Raw genomic sequence first — 20,373 nt, forward strand, 5'->3', positions numbered from 1 at the left:
CCAGCAGGCTCAGAGGCAGGGGAGGGAGGTGAGGAAGAGAGACAAGATGGGAGGAAATTAGTGTCAGCGTGTTGTCAGGAATTCTTTTTTCTTTGGAAACAAGGCTAAAGTTGAGGCAGCTAGCTGGTCGGCTATGTATTGGAGAGAGGATATGTAACCTTAATGGGTTTTTTTTGTTTCTTTGTTCTGAGGTTTATTGATTTGTATAGTTGATAATTTGTGTTGTATTTTGTATTAATCACACTTGTTAATCGGATGAGAAACAATTTGCCATTCAGGTTTTAGAGTTTCTACAACTGTCTATTGACAATATAAACCAGAGAGAGGTGAACAGATATGCAGAAAAGTAAGCGGACTTGGAACTATTTGTGTTCTATACTTAGAAGTTACAAGTTCTTTGGCATCTTTGCTTTAGGCGAAGAAAAAAACCAGTATTGTTGTTCTTTTGACAATAATAGAGATGAAACTTCTCTCTAGGAGATGTATCTTCCTCCTTCTCCTCTCGCTCTTCTCCCTCTCCTGTATTTGCAATGGGTAAGCAACAGGTCCTCTCTTGCCCTTTATTTTGCAGTGACAGTGTTCTGGTAAGACACACAAATACTTGTTAGAGGTTGTTCGGTTAAAACTTGAGTTTTGGTTATGTCTGTATTCCACGGTAATGTGAAGTGTAGCCCCACAACGGACCAGTATGTTACGATATTACAAACACAGAAAGGTTGCCTTTTCGTGGCTCATTTCATGTCGGCTGTTTTTCCTGTGTGGCTTTATTCACCTGCGTCATGCTGGTTTTTAGCCATATGTTACCTTGAAGGTCGGGTGCTAAGAAGTAGGTGTAGATGTAAAAATTTCTTTCTTTCAAACAGTTTATGTTTGGATTTGGGTTTAAGGAATTTAGGTTGCTTCAGCAAAGCATCATGATTCCTGCAGCGCAAATATTTCTGACTCTAAAAGGGTTGAAATGCCATCCTTGACAACTTGATTTCATAAATCTGGAGAACAGGTACAGTATCTTTCACAATTAAATGTTCAGTGAGAGCTGGAATTTCCCATCCTATTTACTTTGTTACTGTTGCATAGTAATACATCCTTAAAATCTATTTTTGAGGCAAAGTAGTGGTGTTCTCGTGTTTTCTGCATAGAAGAGTAGCTGCTGTCCACTGCAATCTGCCAAAAGTCATTATGTAAGACAATTTATGAGGAGGGAAGTCTCAGAATAGAGTGGAGAGGTGAGGACTAATTGGAAAGAACTAAGATGACCAGAAGTCATTTTTCAATGCTAGCTAGAGAGCAGACCAGAGTAAAAGGTGGGGGATTTGCATCTTTTTGTATGCGCTGCACTGCTGGCATCCGTTAATAAAAATGCATGGTAGCAATAAATGACAGGCAAAAATACTGGAATCTGGTTTACCCTGTGAATTTTTTATATACGTTTTTTTGAATGGTGGGCTCTTCAGAAGCCTTGGAGTAGGGTTCTGCCAGTGTTTTAACTAAGACTTTCTCCCTGTGCTAAAAGTGAAGAACTCTTGACAGTGAGGAGTCCTCCTCTTTCACAGTGTTGACAGAAGCCAATAGAAGCCAGTGTTGGCAGAAAATAGACTCGTGAATTACTGCTCCAAGGAAAGAAGAAATTTTACTTGCAACAGCTAATGGGAGAAGTCCTTATCTTTTTAGTTTATGTTTTTGAGTTATTTTTCCAGTGGTTGGAAAAATAATTAACTGACTAGGGTTACCGACACGATGAGAACTGGAATTTTGCAGATAGAAGAACACTGTAGCCTTTCATCTTTCCTGCTTCTTCCTTGTTCTGTACCCATCATACAGAAATGTCAAGATTGATTAAACCCTGTGGAAAAGGATTCTTAGGGGCTCCAATGTTGTTAAAATCTTACCTAAAAAGGGAGACTTCAGGCTCAAATAGCTGCTGCTGAACACTTTCCTGTTGACCGTGACGGGCAAGGCTGAAGAGGAGTTAAGGGTTGCTTTTCATTCTAGCAGCATGGCGCCTAATTTTGAAGTGACTGCACTCTGAAACAGAATCCAGAAGACGAAGACACCTACGTACTCTGAACAGAGAATGTGACTTGCATCCTTAGAAGGCCCGTACAAAACAAAACCCTGGGTGCTCGCAGGTCTGCTTTTATCCAGCTTTCAGGCAGATACAGTTGACCAGAAAAGCTGGTCATTCAGCCTGTGCTGTGCACAGGGGAGGTGTCACAGCTCTCCTGCATCCACATCTAAGTCTTATCTTCTAAGCAAAATTGTGGTGTCCATGTTACATGATGGGAGTGATGGCGCGTATCAAATTGCATGGTAGGAAGCTGCCTGCATTTTTCTGTTTGTGACCTGAGTGAACATTGGTGAAGTGACAGAAGAAGTCTGGTAAGCGTACCTTCATGGAAGGAGAGTAGGAGCAGCCCCGTCTGTCTGACCGACTGACCACCCGCTGCTGTACGTGGGTGGAGAGGCTTCTAGGAGTAGCACGTAGACAATGAAAGTTTGTAAAAGGAGTCGCCTACAGGAGAAAATGCCAAAAGCGAGGCTGGCCCTGTGATTCATCAATAGTAGACCCTTTTGTATTTTTATGATGTTCCGGATTTTCTTCCTGTCTTGCTCGCTTTTCTTGTGCGAAGAATGTTGCGTCCCTCTCTAGCAGCAAAGCTTTGTGCATAGCCATCTCCTGCTGGAGAGGAGGCAAGAGAGGTGGCGATCCAAAGGAAGTACCGTGGTATGTTGTGTGCTGGGTGTGAAGAAACCCTTGAATTCAACACTCACTGCTTAGTTTGTCCTCAGCAACAGAACCGCTGTGCATCTTTTGGGCGCAGGGGTGATGGGGAAAAGCAGAGTGAAATAGAAGGGCTCAGTGTCTCACCTCTTACTGCCTTTGTAGGTGCCCTGACTGCGGTGGGAGCAGAGGAAGAGGAAGGTGCTGAATCTCCCTGGGATTCTGAGGTATTTCCCGTGAAGGACACCGGGGTTCCCAGTGGGGCGGGGGTGGGGAGCGAGATCCAGAAGCACTCGGAGCTTGGGCCCTGCCGCGGCTGAGGCTTATTTCCCCTTCTCCTGGTTCTGCTGTATGTTTGTAACTGGGGGCCCTTGAAATACTTGTGCTGTGTGCTAGCTGTTCAGCGAGGCTTGGGGTGAAGGTAGGTCGAGCTAATGATTTGGGTCTCATGGCAGCTGGCCCTTGGAGTTGGGTTTCTGGTACAGTATTGCGGCAGTGAAGTTTCTTGCTGCTTAAAATAGTCTGAGCTCCTCACGGGGGCTGGCGGGATTGTTGCTTTTTCACCACACAACTCTATTCCGCTGACGTGTTCAGTGGTTGCCCTTAGGGTCTGCAGCCTAGATGATGAGCTGCTTTGGGAAAGAGCCTTTCTACCGTTTTGGCCCTTTTTGAGAGTAGCGTTCAACAGAAATACCACACGTGCTGGCTGTGTTTGCCCTTTTAGTTCTTCCTGTCTGTGGGAATGGGTTAGAAGAAAGCGGGCAGAGTCTGTAGCTTACGCCCTCTGACTTCTCTTGTGAGGAAGAAGGAACTCTTCCCCACCCGCTTCTTAAAAATACAAGGCTAAAACGCTGCTGGGTTGTTTTGGGTTTGTTTTTTTTTTGTAGCCTTGGTTTCTGTAAGCTTTGTCTTGCTTGTCTTTGTTCAGCCCAAAAAGTCTTTGTTCAGCCCTTGCAACTGGGAGTAGCAATGTGTTCGCTCCCCACTGCAGGACGTGTGCCTGGGGAACGTCAGCACAAATTTGAGTATCGGGTACCAGTTCAGTCCGAAAGTTGGGTCCCCCCCAGACCTGCAGTTACGGGTTGGCAACCCACAACTCGAGTTACCATGTTAATTCTCCCTTGCGGCTGTGCAGTTTGCCAGCGTGACAGACTAGTTTAGATGAGTTGTGAGGTTTTTGCCTAAGATCTGAAAACACACAAGTCTGCTGTGATTTTCCAATATACTGTGTCTTGACGTGCCCTTTCCAAGGGGCTGATCAAAGGCTTTTGTGATTCTGTGCTGTGCAAGTTGGCTTAGCAGGAACATTTTGCGTAGAAATGAGTTGAGAATTTGTACCGATGCTCACGCCCGTGTTTTATGCTCTACAGACGGATTCTGAAAGTCCGGAAGAAGGATCACCTGGTGTGTTGCTTCCAGCTGCAGACAGACACGGAGCGCGCTCACGGATTGTTTCAGGGGAGCGCCACACCGGTAACTTCCTGGTGGACTAAATGTTTGTCTGTAAACACGTACAGGCTGAAGTGAGCTTTTATCGATGTCTGCCTTAGGAATGCACTTACGGTGTGGGTGCGCGCTATAGCAATGAAGTGCTTAGTATTTGTTAATTAACACCAGCTGTCACGGCGCTTGCTGGCAAGTTGTAAAGGAAGTTACCTTGTTTGCGTTACGTGTGCCCTTTGGATGTGTTTGTATCTCTTTGGGTTCGGGTTCTTGTGGCATAGTGCTGAAAGTGTATGTGGTTTAGGGCTGACCTGTCTGAACACCTGGACATTCTTGGATGATAACGTAGCAGAAGAAAGCTATGATCTGGCCAAGCACTTTTCCCCCCGTCTTAATTTTTGATACCTTACTGTTACGCTTTGCCTAGGAGCTAAAACGTGACTGAAAGTTCAGGGTTTGTTGTGAAGGGCTTCTGCCTGTAGTTTGCGACGCTGTCTCTTGAGCATCTGGAGTGTAGAATGGCAGGGAAGTTTTGCTGTTGGCGTAGAACTCTCATCTGAAGGATTTCTCCTTTACTAAATGGTCAGTCCTGCACGTAGTATTTTTTTTTATTTTGTGTTAAGTTTTTTGTCACAAGTAGGATGATTCAGGATGCACTCTAGGTGTAAATAAGTAATATGAAGTCTTGATGGTTATAAAAATGTGTGGTTTTTCACTGCAGGTGAGAACTCGGGATCTACCTTTCATATGTCATCATCAGCTGAAAAAGAAGACATGAAAGATGGCATTGAATATTATGGTGTGCGGGTATGTAAACCCAAATATTTTGGATTGCAGTCTGATTCAGTAGGCTGTATTATACACTAAGGTAAAGAAAACTTACCAGTCAATGAATAATGCAGAAGGGACGTCCTGTAGGTGAAGGCTGTGTTTACCGTCTGAAATAAAGTTGGATACAGTCTTCTTATGGTGGGGTTAAATCCTTGTCACTATGTCAGATGCTTGTTGTTTTCAGTTGGTTTGCTTAAATTTTGAGCGGTGTTTCTCCTCTTGTGCACTGCTGAGAAACAGTGCCACCAAATGTGGGTTTTATTGCCTGTGCAAAATGCACGTTCAAGTGAAGAGGGAGATTTGTCTATAATGTGCTGATCTGTTTGATGAAACACGCCGGTCTTCCTCTTTGTAAGACAAAGATCAAAGAGAACACCTTGAAATATCGCGACCTTTCTGATGCTTCCCCAGCCTCTGCAAAATACGCTCTTGTTTGGCCACGTGAAGTGTTTGAAAAGGGTTTTCTCAGAGGGTATCCTAGAGGGGAATAAGGCAGGCGTCCTGCTTGTGGCTGGTGTGCGGGGCAGGGCTGCACAGCAGGGTCTGGCGTCCTCTGGAACGAACACCCGAAGGGACAGCGTAGCAAATGATTTCCACCCCACAGCCGGGCGTCACGAGAGAGGGACGTGCCTAATTCCAACAGGCAAAGCGCAGGACTTAAGCCTGTTGCAAGGTGGTAGTAGTTGGCCAGTGAGCTTGGGAAGGGGGAGGGTGAGACAGGTGGTGTCTGGCTGAGGTGCTCCTTCCCTCTTGTGAGCGGAGGGGTCTTTGCCGCGGGAGAACAGGGCCTGGCTGACGAGAGGAGCGTGAGGAGTGTGACAGTCTCAGCCCGCTGGGACACCAAGGCTGCAGGCCCTCTTCAGGAGGCACCACGAGGGAAAGGGGCGTGTGGGCAGGACTGTGACACGGGGCAGAAGCCGTCGGAGCTGTTGAGAAACAGAGCGTGGGGACAGGGACTTGAGGGGGCTGGGTAGGGTTAAGGCATGGTGCGGTTTTCCTGCGAGCTTGGGTTCCTGATTTCTGGGATGAGGGCAGGAGCAGGCAGGTTCCCCTAATAAATCCTTTCCTTTGCACCTTGGAGTGGAATTCATTATTTCTGAAGCTTGGGTGAAGAAATAATCCTCCCTTAGCCAGTTCTCCGTGTGGTGAACAGTAAGAAGCTTGTCATGTTCATTCTTGTTGGGTTAGCTTAGGTGGCCGGGGACTGTACAATGCCAGACGGTAGAGCGCGATGGAGGGAGGAGGGTAGGTGAGGAAAATGTTGGCAGTTTTAATGAAAAATGGTATTAAAGCAATAAACCGTGAAAAATAAACATGCTCTGTGACAAATGCCGGCAGTTACAGCAAGCAAGCAGGCTAAAAGGTAAAAGCAACCCTAATGCCTAGGCAAACCTAACCCAAGAAACCGCTGTCTCTGAGTCCTTCTCTTGTTAAGAAGATGGTGTGCAGTGAACCTTTCATTTAGTGTCCCTTGATTTTTTTAATGAAAATGGCTTTCAAAATGCCTTATTTCTATTATAGGATGAGTTTGCAACAGAAATTGCATAGATTAACTGTAGTAATTTTTCTTGATAATCTTTCTGTCTGTACCTGTTTACTTAAGGATAAATATATTTTAGAAACTACCAACTTGATAGAAAAAAACAGCACATGAAAATCACACTGGTAAGGCAGAAGTTTTACATCAGAAATTTCACAGCAGAAAATGAGGAATTGCACAGTGCTGACAAGCAGTTAAGTCCAAGACCTTGGAAAGAAAGATATGCAAGAATGTGGGTTGAAAATGAGAAAAGGGAATTGAAAACAAATTGTAAAAATGTTACAGCAGAGCTAAAGCAGCTGCTTGGTGAAATTAATGAAACTGGGAGAACTACTTCCCTTGTGGAAGAAATGTCAGAAGATGGCTTCAGTGCTGAATTGAAGAGTTCTCATGTTGTTTCATCTCATGCAACGGAATCAAGTAACAGCTTAGAAAGTAAAGTGAATTTGGAGATATTAAACTTATGCTAGGTGGAAAAGTACCCAAAATGGAAACTGTATTCCGAGTCTTGGTGTCCTTTCTGATCAAGATAACTGAAATGCAAACATGGAAGATACCTGGAGTACAGATGAAGAAGATTGCACAAACAATATCGATGATACAAAGATGCCTCTAGCAGAAGGAGAGAGAGAGAAAGAGAGAGAAAAAAATGCCTTCTATGGAAATGGAAGAGAATGAAACTGAAAGTAGTTGAAATGCAGTGGGAAGTCCTGAATACTCCCTGAGATACAGCTTTAAAACAAGTCTTTTGGATGACATTTCTAATATTATTCCTAAAATAAGACCAGTTTCTTCATGTGATGAAAATGCACTTTTTGTAACAGAGGAAACTTGGAAAAGACTCTGGATTTAGTGATGATTTTCCCAGGGACTGCTTTATTAACAACAAAATAGGAGAAACAGAAATGGAAAGTCTTTTTGCAAATGCTCAGCAATCATACGTCGTGCTGAAAAGGAATCTTGATGAAGAACTAAAACAAGATACGGGAAGATTTAAGGGTAGGGTAGGAATGCTGCAAATAGTATTCCTGGCTTTGGAGAAAGAGAAGGTACAGCTGCTAAAAGAGGTGGTTCACCTGCTACTCTTTATTCTTTAATCTCGCTCCGGATCAACGGTCCTGTTCACTTTAGCTATTCATCATTAAAGGAGGATGCTTCCTACAAATTGGGGTTTGTTCTAATTAAATTGGTGACTGGTGAATAAAGAGAGCAGTAGAGAGTTGTCTTTTTTCCCCATTTTTGGAAAACAGAATGCATTATTGTTCCAGTTTAACAATAGGTGGCACTTGGTTCCAGTGCAAGTAGTTATCTCTTCATTGCCATAAAAAGAAATCCAGGTTCTGATTCTGAATCAAAGAATGAAAATAGCTTCTGAACAGGGTCCTGACTAATAATTCATGTGCTGTGATATCTGCGTGGTGTGTCTTCATTGCCTTTCACTAAAATTCCTCTTTCCTGTGAAACCAGTTGTGTTTGTGGGTTTGGGATCTTTTTTTCTTTCCTCCCCTTGTTCGCAGTTCCACTTGATTTTTTTCTGGTGGTGTTACAACGAACATTGTGCAGTCCTCCTAACGCTTTGTCCATCAGTACTGTTTTCACTTTTTTCTTGTTCATGTTTTAAGAGACACTATTGTTTTCTTTCTAAGGGCTGTATTTTTGTTATGTCTTGCATCATGAGTGAATTCAAAGTACTTTCAATGGCATAATACACTTTGTAGTGTAGTTTTGTGAAAATGCTTCTCTATGAATTAAAAAAAAGATCATTTTATATTATTTCATGGGTAAACCCTGAATTAATCAATCTTGGATGTGGTGTTTCTGTCTTCTAGAAATACGTGAAGCTTAACTTTATTTTTATAGGTTAAGAAGGAAAAAAGCAAACAAAGATGTTCAAAAGTGCAGGCCGTGGCAAAACAGGAATGTGTGGATAAATTAAATAACATCACTAATCGGCAAATGAAACAAAAGATTACTGTAAGGAAGAATGACTGTTTGAAAATGGAGAATGAAAACACGATAGAAGAAAAAGACAAAAAGAGTTTTTCATCTGGGGAGAGCTCAAAATTGATTAAAATGCCAATGAAAGGGTAAGCTAAGGAAATAATCTCTAGCTCTTATTTGTAGTACTATGTAAGTGTCTTAGGTTTTCTGATACTGTGGTAGTTGAAGTAGTTTCCTTAGTGGTGAAAGCCATAGTGAGTAGTCCACTGCTTCTCAAAAAATGAAGAAAAATTCTTTTTAGACAAAACGAAGCGCACGATGGAGGTTCAAATTTATTGCCTGCTCTAAAAAAAGAAAAGGGGAAAACAAAAGAAAACGCCCACCTAAATTCCTGTGATTTCCATGTCAACACTGAGGTAAAATGCATCTTCAAAACCAGAACTGAAGACTGGAAAAAGCAGTTATTTTTGTAGGAAATGGCCACCTAGAAAAGAAAAGTAGGAACTTGGGGTTTGCTACTACTCCCTTTTCTAGGTGATTTTAGTGATCTCCGTGCAGTTGGTGTTTTCCTTTTCATTAAGTTAATGTGCCCTTTGTCGGGAGAGGGAAAAAGATGATATTACCAAACCAATCTCAAAAGTCTAAAGAAGGCACACGTATTTTTATGCAGACCTAAGCAGGAGCTTTTTCTGTCTGTCCTTCAAAGGAATCTCTGCTCTAGATGCTTTCTGTAACGTGGCTGTTGGATATAGTCCAGCTTAACCTGGATCCAGCTCAGATTCCACGTGTCCCCCTCACTCTAGGGGAAGGGTTTTAAATACTTGGGCATATTCCACGATCTTTACAGTCAAGTCTGTGATTTTATCATAGCTATTTTTTGTCTCGGTTGTTTCTGGACATCATCTTAAGTATGTCTGTTTCACAGAAATATTTTTTTATAAACCTACTCACTTGGTGTTTTGTTTTTTTTTTCTTTCTTTCTGTGTAATGCAGTAAAATTGCCCTGAATGCCAAAGGTGCAAAGGAAAGTAAAAGACAGCCTTCAAAGCAGAAGGCTCATCAGCAGATGAGCTCTTCCAGTGGCAATCATGGTCAAGTACCGGATGATAGCACTTCCAGTGAAACATCTGAGGATGAAGGAAGGTATGCATATAAGGAATGTTGAAAATAAAACTCACTTAATGATAAAAATTGGCCTGAGAGCTAGAGGCAAGTTTGGGGTTTTGTTGTGTGTTTAAGGTTTTTTGTAAACCTGATGCATATGAAGATTCTTGTTCTTTCGTGTGACCACCTGATGTGCTTTCTTGTTCTTTCTTGTTCTTTCCTGTGACTACCTGATGCGCTTTGTGTTGACAAACACTTCACTTCTGTTTAGAGTGCTTTTGAACATGCTGGCCAAGTCAACAATAAGGTCACGTGCACGAATTCTGATTAATTACATGAGTGTGTGTGCACAGGCATAGAAGTATTTCATGTGTTTAAAAAGGGTGAGGTATCTCAGTTTTTTCACTGCAGGTATCTCAGGATTTTTTGCCCTGCTCCCTGCTCCACCTTTTCTCTTGCAGCTGTGTACCCTCCTGACTTCTTGCCCACCCTGAACTTACTTGTGTGGGTTGTGGCAAAGTGAGAAAGAGAAGTTGTTGACACTGTTCAGCCCTAGCTAAAAATCTGGTGTGTTATCAACACTGTTTTGGTCAGAAATCTAACACACAGCCCTGTGTGGGCTGCTGTGAAGAAAATAAACTGCGTCCCAGCCAGACCCAGGACACCAGAGAATCCAAAATTACAGTTCTTTGACCTGTAGGAGAAGGATTCTCGGTACTGAAGAGAGCTAAACCCCTGGTATTAAACAGGGAATGCACGTAAGCGTATAGCTACATGTCTGTAGCTGTAAGATTTCTGTCACTTTGCGTGAAGTTTAGGGAACAGTTATTTCAACTATTTGCTTAATATCTTGCGGAAAAATTAGCCTTCCAGTAGACGTTAATAGCACACAATAATTGTTTCAGTCTTGAACTATATCTAGCAAAGTTACTATACCAGATTTTAGTTTAATTCAGTTCTGCAATTAAGTTTTCAAAGCAACTGTAGGTATTATTCGTAATGCAAAGTAAGCATTTCAGTACTGAAATATATTTCTTGTTTTCTAGACCTGCAGCAACAACCAGGAGTGAAAGGAACGAGGTACTGTAAAACTAGTTTCTTGATAAACAGTCTCTATCAGCTTTTAATCACTTAGGTGGGAGCAGTGTTTATGTAGTGATCAACCAGATGTACAAATTGCTGCTGGTATGCAGCTTGATTGTATTTGAGACAAATCTGTGGGCTGTGAAGGAGAGAATGAATCATTCCTGCATTTGTAATGGTCTGTAATACTGGACAGTGGAATTACAGAAAGTACTGTATTTTTTGTAGGTCAGCATACCAGTGGAAGTAACTGATGACCCTGGTTTAACTCACTCATCTGACCCACCTTCAGAGGATGTCCGGTTACAAGCTTCAACCTACAAGGAGACTATGCTGCTGTTGGAAGAGCTTAGTTTGGTTCATATGGGTATGTTTTCAAGTCTCTGCCTTCAGCTGTTACAAGTTCCCCTTAAAACATGATTTCTTTGTATGCACTCCAAAGTATTTTAATTTCATATTTTGATATAGTATCTCTTTGTGACTAGAGATTCCCCTCAAAAGCTGTGAAACTGTCACCTAACCTGAGATGTTGCCTGCATTGCCAGCCGATGTGCCTTACGTTATCATTGGTTCTCTGTCTAGTCAGAGCTGGAGAAGCAGTTTCTTGCAAAGTACAGTTCAGCTCCTTCTAATGCGGTCATCAAAAGTCAGCAAGAGCTTTTTCTTCTTTATATCCCCCTGATGTGGTTTAAGCCCAGCCACACCTAAACACCTAAGCACCACACAGCCACTCACTTGTTCCACCCCAGTGGGGTGGGGGAGAGCATCGGAAAGGGAAAAGTGAGAAAACTCATGGGTCGGCATGAAAACAGTTTAATAGCAAAAGCCACGCACGCAAGCAAAGCAAAGCAAGGAATTCATCCAGCACGTCCCATGGGCAGGCGGGTGTTCAGCCATCTCCAGGACAGCAGGGCTCCGTCACGCATAACAAATACTTGGGAAGACAAAGTGCCATCGCTCTGGATGTCCCTCCCTTCCTTCGTCCTCCCCCAGCTTTATATGCTGAGCATGATGCCGTGTGGCATGGCACGTCCCTTGGGTCAGCTGGGGTCAGCTGTCCCAGCTGTGTCCCGGCCCGGCTCCTTGCGTACCCCCAGCCTGCTGGCTGGTGGGGTGGGGTGAGGAGCAGAAAAGGCCTTGGCTCTGTGTGAGCGCTGCTGGGCCATAAGGAACACATCCCCGTGCTACCAACCCTGTTTGCGGCACAGCTGTAAAACATGGCCCCGTACCAGCGACTGTGAAGAAAATTAACACTATCCCAGCCACAACCAGCACACCCCTCAACAGCTAATGAGAAAGAGTACAGCAAAATAATGGCTTTGCTTAAAAATAATAAGTACATATATATAACAAATTTCAACTGTCATAAGATGCTTGCATATATGCACAAGGCATTATATAAACATAAGCATCACTTACTAGGGCTCTTAAACTATGCTAAAATTTCATTAGGCAAGTGTTAACCTTGGCCGAAGGCCAAACTCCCCGCCCAGTGCTGCCACTGCCCCTCATTGACGAAACGGGGTGAAAAAGCTTGTGGGTCAGTGTGAAGGCAGGGCTGTCACTTCCCAGTGACTGTCACTGGCAAAACAGACTCCACCGATTAAAATACATTTGGATAGTGAGAAACAAAGACCCAAAACCTGAGAAGGACACGTCGGCACCCCCCCTGCTCAAGCTCTGCTGCGCTCCTTCCCCGCCACCTCCCCAGGCAGCACGGGGAGGCTGCGGTCTGCAGTCAGGACGTAGCAGTTTCTCTCTGCTGCTCCTTCCTCGTCCCTTTTCCCTGCTCCAGTGTGAGTCCTCCCCCAGGCTGCAGTCCTTTGGGGAAAATCTCCTCCAGCCTGGGCCCTCCATGGGTCGCAGGTCCTTCGGGAAGGATCCGCCTGCTCTGGCACGGGGTCCTGCGCAGCACTGCGCTGTGGGTATCTGCTCCAGCATGGTTCTCTCAGGGGCTGCAGGGGAATCTCTGCTCTGGCACCTGGAGCAGCACCTCTCCCTCCTCCTTCGCTGACCTGGGTGTTCGTTTGCGGGGCTGGTTTTCACATGCTTTTCCCCTTCTCTGCCCGTGTGGTGGTTTCACCCTTTCCTACGTTTGTTTTTCCTGAGGAGCTGCCAGCACGGCTGAGAGGCTCAGCTGTGCCCTGCGGTGGGTCCATCGAAACCGTCCATGTCCAGCACGGGACGACCCCTGGCTCCTTCTCACAGGGACCTTCCCGCTACCGAGACCTGCCACCTGCACCTAATGCAGCAAAGCATTGAACAGCTTATACATTGGGCAGTATTTGTGCAGCTTTGTGTCTTTTCTGTCTCAAACCAGGTTCTGCTACTTTGCTGAAAATGCAAAACATACTTCTTGAATATGAACAGAGAATAGAACGTCAGAAAAATCAGTATAAAGCGCTCTCAAGAGAAGTAAGGAAATTGGAAGATGAAAGGGAGGAGTCACAGTTCAGAGCGGAGAAGACTCAAGATTTGAAATCCGTATTGGCTCACCAAGCAGCAGAATGGAAAAGTGATACCCAAAGCCTTAAGTATGTAAATTGTGGTCTGATAATGTATTATCTTGTCAGTGGTTTTGTTCCGAAAGACACTGATGGTGCAGGCAACAGGATGAGAAGTTTCCAGTCTTTTGGGTTTGGGTTTTTTGAATCCCGTGGGCCAGTTATGCTATGAAGTAGATAATGGGAGAGGGGAAAAACGTCCGGATACCAGCTCCATGTACAGTCTTCTGGATGTTGTTCTAACTTTGTTTTCTAGCAAGAAAAGAGCAAGAGAGTGTGTATGGGGAAATCAGATTTATAAGAGAGATTTGAGAGATGGTTGGGTGGTGTTGTTTTTTTTTTCATTTTGTCCTTGCGGCTTCAGTTGGCCTATAATACTAGGGTTTCTGGTTACTCCACCCAGTGCAAGTCAAACCAGAGCTTAGAGCATTTGTTTGCTTACCTGTTTGTTTGTTGGAAAGGTCAAGTTTGGGATTGCCCCTTTCCCCACACTCCTGAGCTAGACCCGGAGGTGTGAGGTTTCTCATCGCTGTTGACATCACGTCAGACAGGGGTGGCCAGCAGGCACCGTAGGCAGTTCAGCAAGGACAACTGCAGAGCCCTGGCCTGGGAGGGGAGATCTCCTTGTGGTGATCCCCGGTGGGACGGCGTGGCTGGGGAGCGGCCCAGGCAGAGAGCGAGCTCAGCAGGAGCCACCGTGAGCTGGCAGCTGGGGCGGCCCGCAGCGGCCTGGGCTGTATGGAGGGCAGCAGTGCCAGGGCCCTGGGGGCAGTGAGTGCCCACCCCTCCGCAGGGCTTGCTGAGCTGTGTCTCGAGCCCGGGGCCCGGTGTTTGGCCGCCCAGCCCAGGAGATCTTGCCCAGTCCGTGTGAGGTCGGCAGGGAGATGCCGGGCTGGCCCGGGGGCAGGAGCACCAGCCCTGTGAGGGGAGGCTGCGGGAGCTGGGCCTGGGGGAGTTGGGCCTCCCAGCGCGGGGGAGGGGGGTACGAGGAAGAGAGGCCGGTCCCAGCTTGGCCTGGGTTTGACTTCAGCAGGTGTTCAAAATCCTCAAACATCTGTCAAGTATAAAGAAGTAGTATTTTCATTCTAAGTGAATTCTCCAAGCAGCGTTAAATTTATACTTTCAAAAGTTACACTTTTTGCGAAATTACACTAGAAATTACATGTAAAGCTTTCTCCTTGCAATATGCGCCATTCAAATACAAATGTTTCTGTCAGTCTTTCAAGTGATTTTAGTGGTGGTTGATTCTTGTTTTGCGGAATTTCTAAAGCAGGCTTTCAATTGGCAGTTCTTCCCTTAGGTTGACACTTGATTTTTTTTATTTTTTTTTTTTTTGTCCACTATTGTGAGTATATGGGAAAAAATAGTCAAAATAATGATCAAACACAAAGCTGCTTTCTTGTTTGGGTACCGTGGGCACACCATGGTCCGTTTTCTACCATGTCAGTGCTCATTGCTGATTGTTTCAGTTGGTAAAGAAGCTGACCTTCCATAAGGCTTTCCTTGTAAGTCAGCTTCAAAATGAAATTGCTGTAGTTTCTCCCAGAGGTAGATCCAACTGAGGTTTAAAACTGTTTTTAATCGTATTCAGCTTAAACCCCATGCATTTCTGAATCTGGTTTTGAACACTGACATCCTTCTTGAGTAAACAGAAGCTGCTTGTTCTGTCTGTGGTCAGCAGTTGTTTTAGACTTACAGAAGGCTGCTGAAAAATTGTCGGGTCTGCCATAGGTAAGTGGCGTGCTGATTCACCAGTATTACTTCTGGTCACTGAATCCGTAATATGTAGGCAATGCTCAGTATACTAAGAAAATGTATACTAACCATAGTAAAAGTTTACGATGCTTTGATCTGATGAGACAACAAACTCCTTTTTCAACAAAACGGCTGTAATATGAAGATGGGTTTTTTTAATTTTATTATTATAGTGTGCACACTGGTGTGTGTTTCCCTATACAAACTTACAAATAATGGATAAATCACTCAAAGTTTTTTTTCTCTATCTTGTACAACTGATACCATGCACAACGGAATGAAGTTAGAATTCTTTAAAAAGTTGAAAAGTACAGTAAAAATATGAACTCTGAAAACATTTAACATTTTTTATGGTTTGAGTTGTCTCTGCAAGTTCATCATGTGGAATATCTACTTTTATATCAGTGCTTTTGTTTCTCAAATCCTCCGTTAAATCCCAGATGTTCTTTGAAACAACAAGAAGAAAAGAGGCTCAGAGTAGAAGTGCTGTGTGAGAAAATGAGAGAAGACCTCCGAAGGAAAGAAGATCAATATTGTAAAGAGATGGAGGAGAAACAGAAACTTGAGTTACACTCTAGGAATTTAGAAATGGAGTTAAGAACACTGAGAAAGCTCTTGAAACAGGTATATTAAATAATGAATTAAAGTCTTTGTCTTATTTTCTGCTTCTTTTCAATTGTATTCCAGTATGCCTAGAGAAGGAGGCGCTTTGTTCACGGAAGAGGCGTTGGATAACAATTGTCAGATTTTGAGAACAGTAGAGTACAGTTGGTTCACAATTGGGCTGTTCCTTTTTTTTTTTTTTTTTCCTTTGCAGTTTATTATTCCTTTTTTCTTTTTTCAAAATTGAGGTTTCATTTGTGTTTCAGGCAAAGCCTTACCTTTTTTTGAATTACTACAAAACATCCTGTATTTCGCCTTCTTAAATTTTCATAAGAAAATTTAAATTTATTTATTTATAGGTGGATTATCATAACGGTGGGGAATCAAAAATGTTTTCAAGTATGCAAGGGAGAATGGGAAGATGTATTGCTAGCTCTGTTTTTTCTTCAGATGCAAGCAGTTTTATTGTATTACTGTAGGTTGAAGAGGAACGTGATGAAACACAGAGACAGCTCTCTCAGGAAAAGAGGGCCAGAGCCCTTCAAGAAGGAATTTTGAACAACCACCTTGGGAGACAAATGGAACTAGAAGAAGGGACAAGAAGATCTATAGGAAAAAAATCAGAGGTAAGCAGATTTTTTTTTCTAATAATAAATTAAATTTCACCATGTTTGTTTTAAAGTCATAATAAATCTTACATAACTTTTTCTGTTTCTTGATGGTTTATTTACTGTTTACCAGTGTAACTTATCTGGGTAAATACCTTTCTTGTTTTCTCTTATGTCTAAAAGTTCTGGAAAGCAGCATCACTCCTGTATGTACCTGAATTACTTGTGCAAGTAGGAAACTAATAGAAGACACTGTTTACACCGTTTCTTAACCTATCTGTTATTTGTCATTTCACAGACATTTCGTCATCACTTTTTAGGCTTTCTAGCAGTGAAACACCTAGCTACCTATGGCAAGGTTGACCAGGAAGAAAGTTGTTTGACAGTGTTTGTGTTTCCATTGCTTTTTTTTTTTTTTTTTAAATTAGTTATTCCCTTATTGAACTTACTTCAAGTATGCCTTTCTTTTCCACCTCCACATAACTAAAATTTTATGATCGAATATCAGCAATGAATTCAACTCTCTGTAAGAGGTAGAGTAACTGGAGGAGAAAAAGCAATCATAAACACTGTATTAAAAAAGATCTTGAAAAGAGTTTACTGAATTTCCTAAAGAATGTGCAGTGCCTGGAAGCCTTTTTGTTCTTGGCTGTGCTGCCCAGTAAATGTAGGGTGAATGTGTTTAAGTGGAAAAAAGTTATACATACAATAAAGAGGAAATATACAGGACTATTGCATTCCGGGGGTGATTGAGTTTTATAGCTAACTTCCAGTAACACAAAAGGATAAGTGTTCAGAAGACATTTGAGAAGGAAAATACCCTTTCTGGCCTTGTGTTTACCAGATCTGTAGCACACCTAATTCAACCTTAAAGGCAGTATTATAAAGGCATGCACATACAAGAAAGCGCTGTCATTTTAAAAGCTTTGGTTGCTGGTTTAAGGGGGGAAAAAAACGTAACTGTATATTTGGGATGTTCATTTAGGTTTTAAGGATATGTTGCACTTCCGTTGTGTACGTACGTTGTACATGTGCATGGGTTCACAGAGTAGCTTATTGCCTGAAACTTCATCTTTGAAGTCATGCTTTAGTACTAGAAATGTTAAAATGCAGTTTATTGCTGCAGGTTTTTTGTAGATTCATTTCCCAATTGGCTCTTTATTCATGTTCCCTGTCCTTCAGGAATCCAGCACTGACAGAGAACAGGATCTGTTGTACAAGAATCAGTTACTACAAGATGAGATTGCTATGCTAAGGCTAGAACTCACTCAAGTAAGACTTAGGCACCAGGAGGAAGAAGGAAAATATTTAAAGGAAAATGAGACCTTGAAAGAAAAAAATGAAGCTCTCAAAAAGGAACTTAAACTGAACAAGGAAGCGTTAAGACAGATGTTTTTTCAGTTCAACACGGAGCTGGACTTACTAAAGACAGAATCTGCAGTGCTGACTTCCAAACTTGAGCAGACAAACAAAAGCAAAGACAGACTAGAGACAGAAATTGAATCATTTCGTTCCTCCCTGAACGCTGCAGTTCAAGAACTTGAACTTCATTTGTCATCAAAAAGCAATGCTGAACGAAGATTTCACAGAGAACGTGATGAATGCCTTTGCTTGCAAGTCGAGCTCCATCGTGACCTCTCTGGCGTGCAAGAAACCAACAAGAGCTTGTCTCTGCAGCTGTGTAAAGCTAAAAGCAAAGCTAATAGGCTAGAAAATGAGCTTCACCAGTTGAAGCAAATGCTCAGAGAAAAAGCTTTGCTTTTAGAAATGGCAAAAAAGAATTAAGTCAAGGCCAGTGTCGGGCAAAGGAATGTGATCATGCTCGACAACTTGAGAAAGATCCAGTAAGCAAACTTGTAATAAAACAGGAGTCCTTGCAGGAGCGATTGGCCCAGCTCCAGAGTGAAAACCTTTTTACTCCATCAGCAATGGGAAGAGATGCAGAACAAGAGGATCATGAAAGAAAAAATAGTGGATTATGTGCAGCACTGTTTTAATGACATTTTCAGCAAACTTAGAGCTGATACAGAAAAGCAAGTTTATCTAATAGAAGAGCGAAACAAGGATTTAAATGCCAAGTGCACTGATTTAAGGGAACAAGTCTTTAAATATGAGACTGACGTAGTAGAAAGACAGGTAAAGTATATGCGTAGAAAGAACAATTTAAAGTTTGTCCATTCTTGAAATTAGTTTGTTCCTACAGTGTATCCGGTGTAAGTTATATGCATGGGACCAAAGAATACTGATTTGTTCTGGTTTGTTATGTTTCTCTCGGAATTGCGGAAAGTTTTGGCAACGGGGATATTAGTCCTCAGATCTAAGCAGAGAACAGAAAAAAGGTATCCAAGTCTAAGCTTTGATCAAGAAAGGTGATTCTTCTCTAGAACTTTTTTTCATCTATTTTCCTTAGTCCATGTTATGCCCTATAGAATAGTCTTAAGTATTTGATGGTGTTGATGTAAGTATTGCACTGATGACATGAATGAGAGTGGTATAAAAGGAGGAACCATCCAATACACGAGGGCTGAGAAATGAAGGTACAGAGAAGTGAAGTGGTTGGGGATAGATTTATATGAAGCTTCTATAGAGGGGAAAAAATAGGTTCTCTGTAAGCTGCTATCAAGATTGAAGAGTATTAGTAATGTCCAGCTGTTGATTTCTGTATGTGTTTTGAGGGTTCTGAGGGGCCTACCTGTTCCTCAAAGTTCATGTCAGACGGTGACCTTAAGCTTTCCCTTTTATGATGTGTAGCCACACTCCAGCAGTACTGTCAATCATTGTAAACTGTGACTTGCTTTGTATTCTTACTACCAAAATAATGGGTTCCTTTTGAAGATCATGTGAGAGAGTGTGTGTATATGGATATAGCTATATATATATATGAGCTATGCAGATTTTTGTAAACCTAATCTATCAGTACTTCTAAAACGAGCTGAGTAAGAAGACTACAAGAGGATGTGATTCAACATACCCTTAAAGTGTATCTCAAAGGAGCTTTCAGATATTTGTATTCATTTAATTGTATTTGTATAGTGAAGAAACAGAAGAAAGAACAATCTAACACAAAGTCCTGCCTTCAGTCACCAGAGTAATATTTGCAGTCAAACTGTGGCTCTTAGATCACAACAGATTTCTTTGGGTTTTGTCAGGAAAAAAATACCTGATTGCAGTGTGTTCCTGTGTATTGTTCAAGGAAGAACGATACCTGAGCCTTTTTTATGTGTTAGGAAACAGAAATCCTCGTGAACAGCTGCTGATAGTCAAAGGTTCTCAGCTGAGAAAGATGGCGAGAGGTCATCATCCATGCAGATGCCTGCTGCTGGCAGGCAAAATTTCATACTTTTGGGTTCAATCTAGACAGGTCTAATTGTATAATAAAATAAGTTAAAGGCGTATTTCATGTTCTTAGAACTTTCTTCATGCTAATTTAACTGTTTTGTTAGGGCATGTTTGGACAACTGCAGCAGGAGCTTGCTGATGCACCTAAAAAGCAATCTATGCCAGAAGCTTCACTTGAAGTTACTACACGCTACCACAGTGACCTGGAGAGAGACAAGCTGCGCTTGCAAAAGGAGTTGGAAAGAAAGTTGAAAATTAAGGTACTTAATGTATTTAACTATATGAATAAATCTGAGTGTAGCTGTTGAAAGTAGGAGCGAATGTTGTCCTTTTGCACCACCTTTTGCAGTGTTCTTACGAAAACTGAAGTATAGAGGGAACCAGAGGAGCTTTGCAGGAAAGCTGTAGGGTGATTTTGTGTGTGTGTGTGCATGTCATCTTATCCCCCAAAGTTGTAACCTCATCCTGTCGCTTCTAGAGTATTCCTTCTTCCCACCAGCTCCAGCTGCTGTTCTTGGTTATGGTTCCTAAGGTGTGTTTTACACTCCACATCAACCTTGGCCATAGGTCTTGGATGGGTGGAGGAGAGCTTAGGCCTGTTTCTGTGTGAGTTACTGCATTCTCCTGCGCTCTTGTCTTTTCCGGCCACCTTACTTTTTCTTCTGCCACTGTTGCTTTCACAGACGCAGAAGCAGAACATGCTGGCTCTGACATCCAAGGACTTGCACAGCACGTGGGAGGAGCACTTGAAGTCAAGATCCCACCTTGAAGAGCGCGTTGCTCAGCCGGACGAGGAGAAGGCTGAACTGTTGCAACAGGTGAGCCCAGAAAATTCTCCGGGCACCGAGGCAATACCCAGGAGAACCACATGCACCTTCTGGTCAGGTTCTTACATATCAT

General features: G+C 42.8%; 1 protein-coding gene across 1 annotated transcript in view; it reads left to right on the plus strand.

The window, feature by feature from the left end:
* The window catches only part of LOC308057752 (uncharacterized protein), a 40,664-nt gene that overhangs the window by 15,033 nt on the left and 5,258 nt on the right, over positions 1-20,373 (plus strand). Inside the window, 16 exon segments of the mRNA XM_080411804.1 lie at positions 4,093-4,195; positions 4,887-4,972; positions 6,462-6,635; positions 6,637-6,687; positions 6,689-6,974; positions 6,977-7,027; positions 7,030-7,070; positions 7,074-7,163; positions 7,165-7,227; positions 7,231-7,355; positions 7,357-7,627; positions 15,275-15,544; positions 17,281-17,902; positions 17,905-18,047; positions 18,049-18,306; positions 19,584-19,733. Of these exon segments, the coding sequence (XP_080267930.1) occupies positions 4,093-4,195; positions 4,887-4,972; positions 6,462-6,635; positions 6,637-6,687; positions 6,689-6,974; positions 6,977-7,027; positions 7,030-7,070; positions 7,074-7,163; positions 7,165-7,227; positions 7,231-7,355; positions 7,357-7,627; positions 15,275-15,544; positions 17,281-17,902; positions 17,905-18,047; positions 18,049-18,306; positions 19,584-19,733 (2,784 nt within the window).

Source organism: Falco punctatus, assembly GCF_963210335.1.
Source record: "Falco punctatus genome assembly, contig: scaffold_35, whole genome shotgun sequence".
Classification (NCBI taxonomy): Eukaryota; Metazoa; Chordata; class Aves; order Falconiformes; family Falconidae; genus Falco; species Falco punctatus.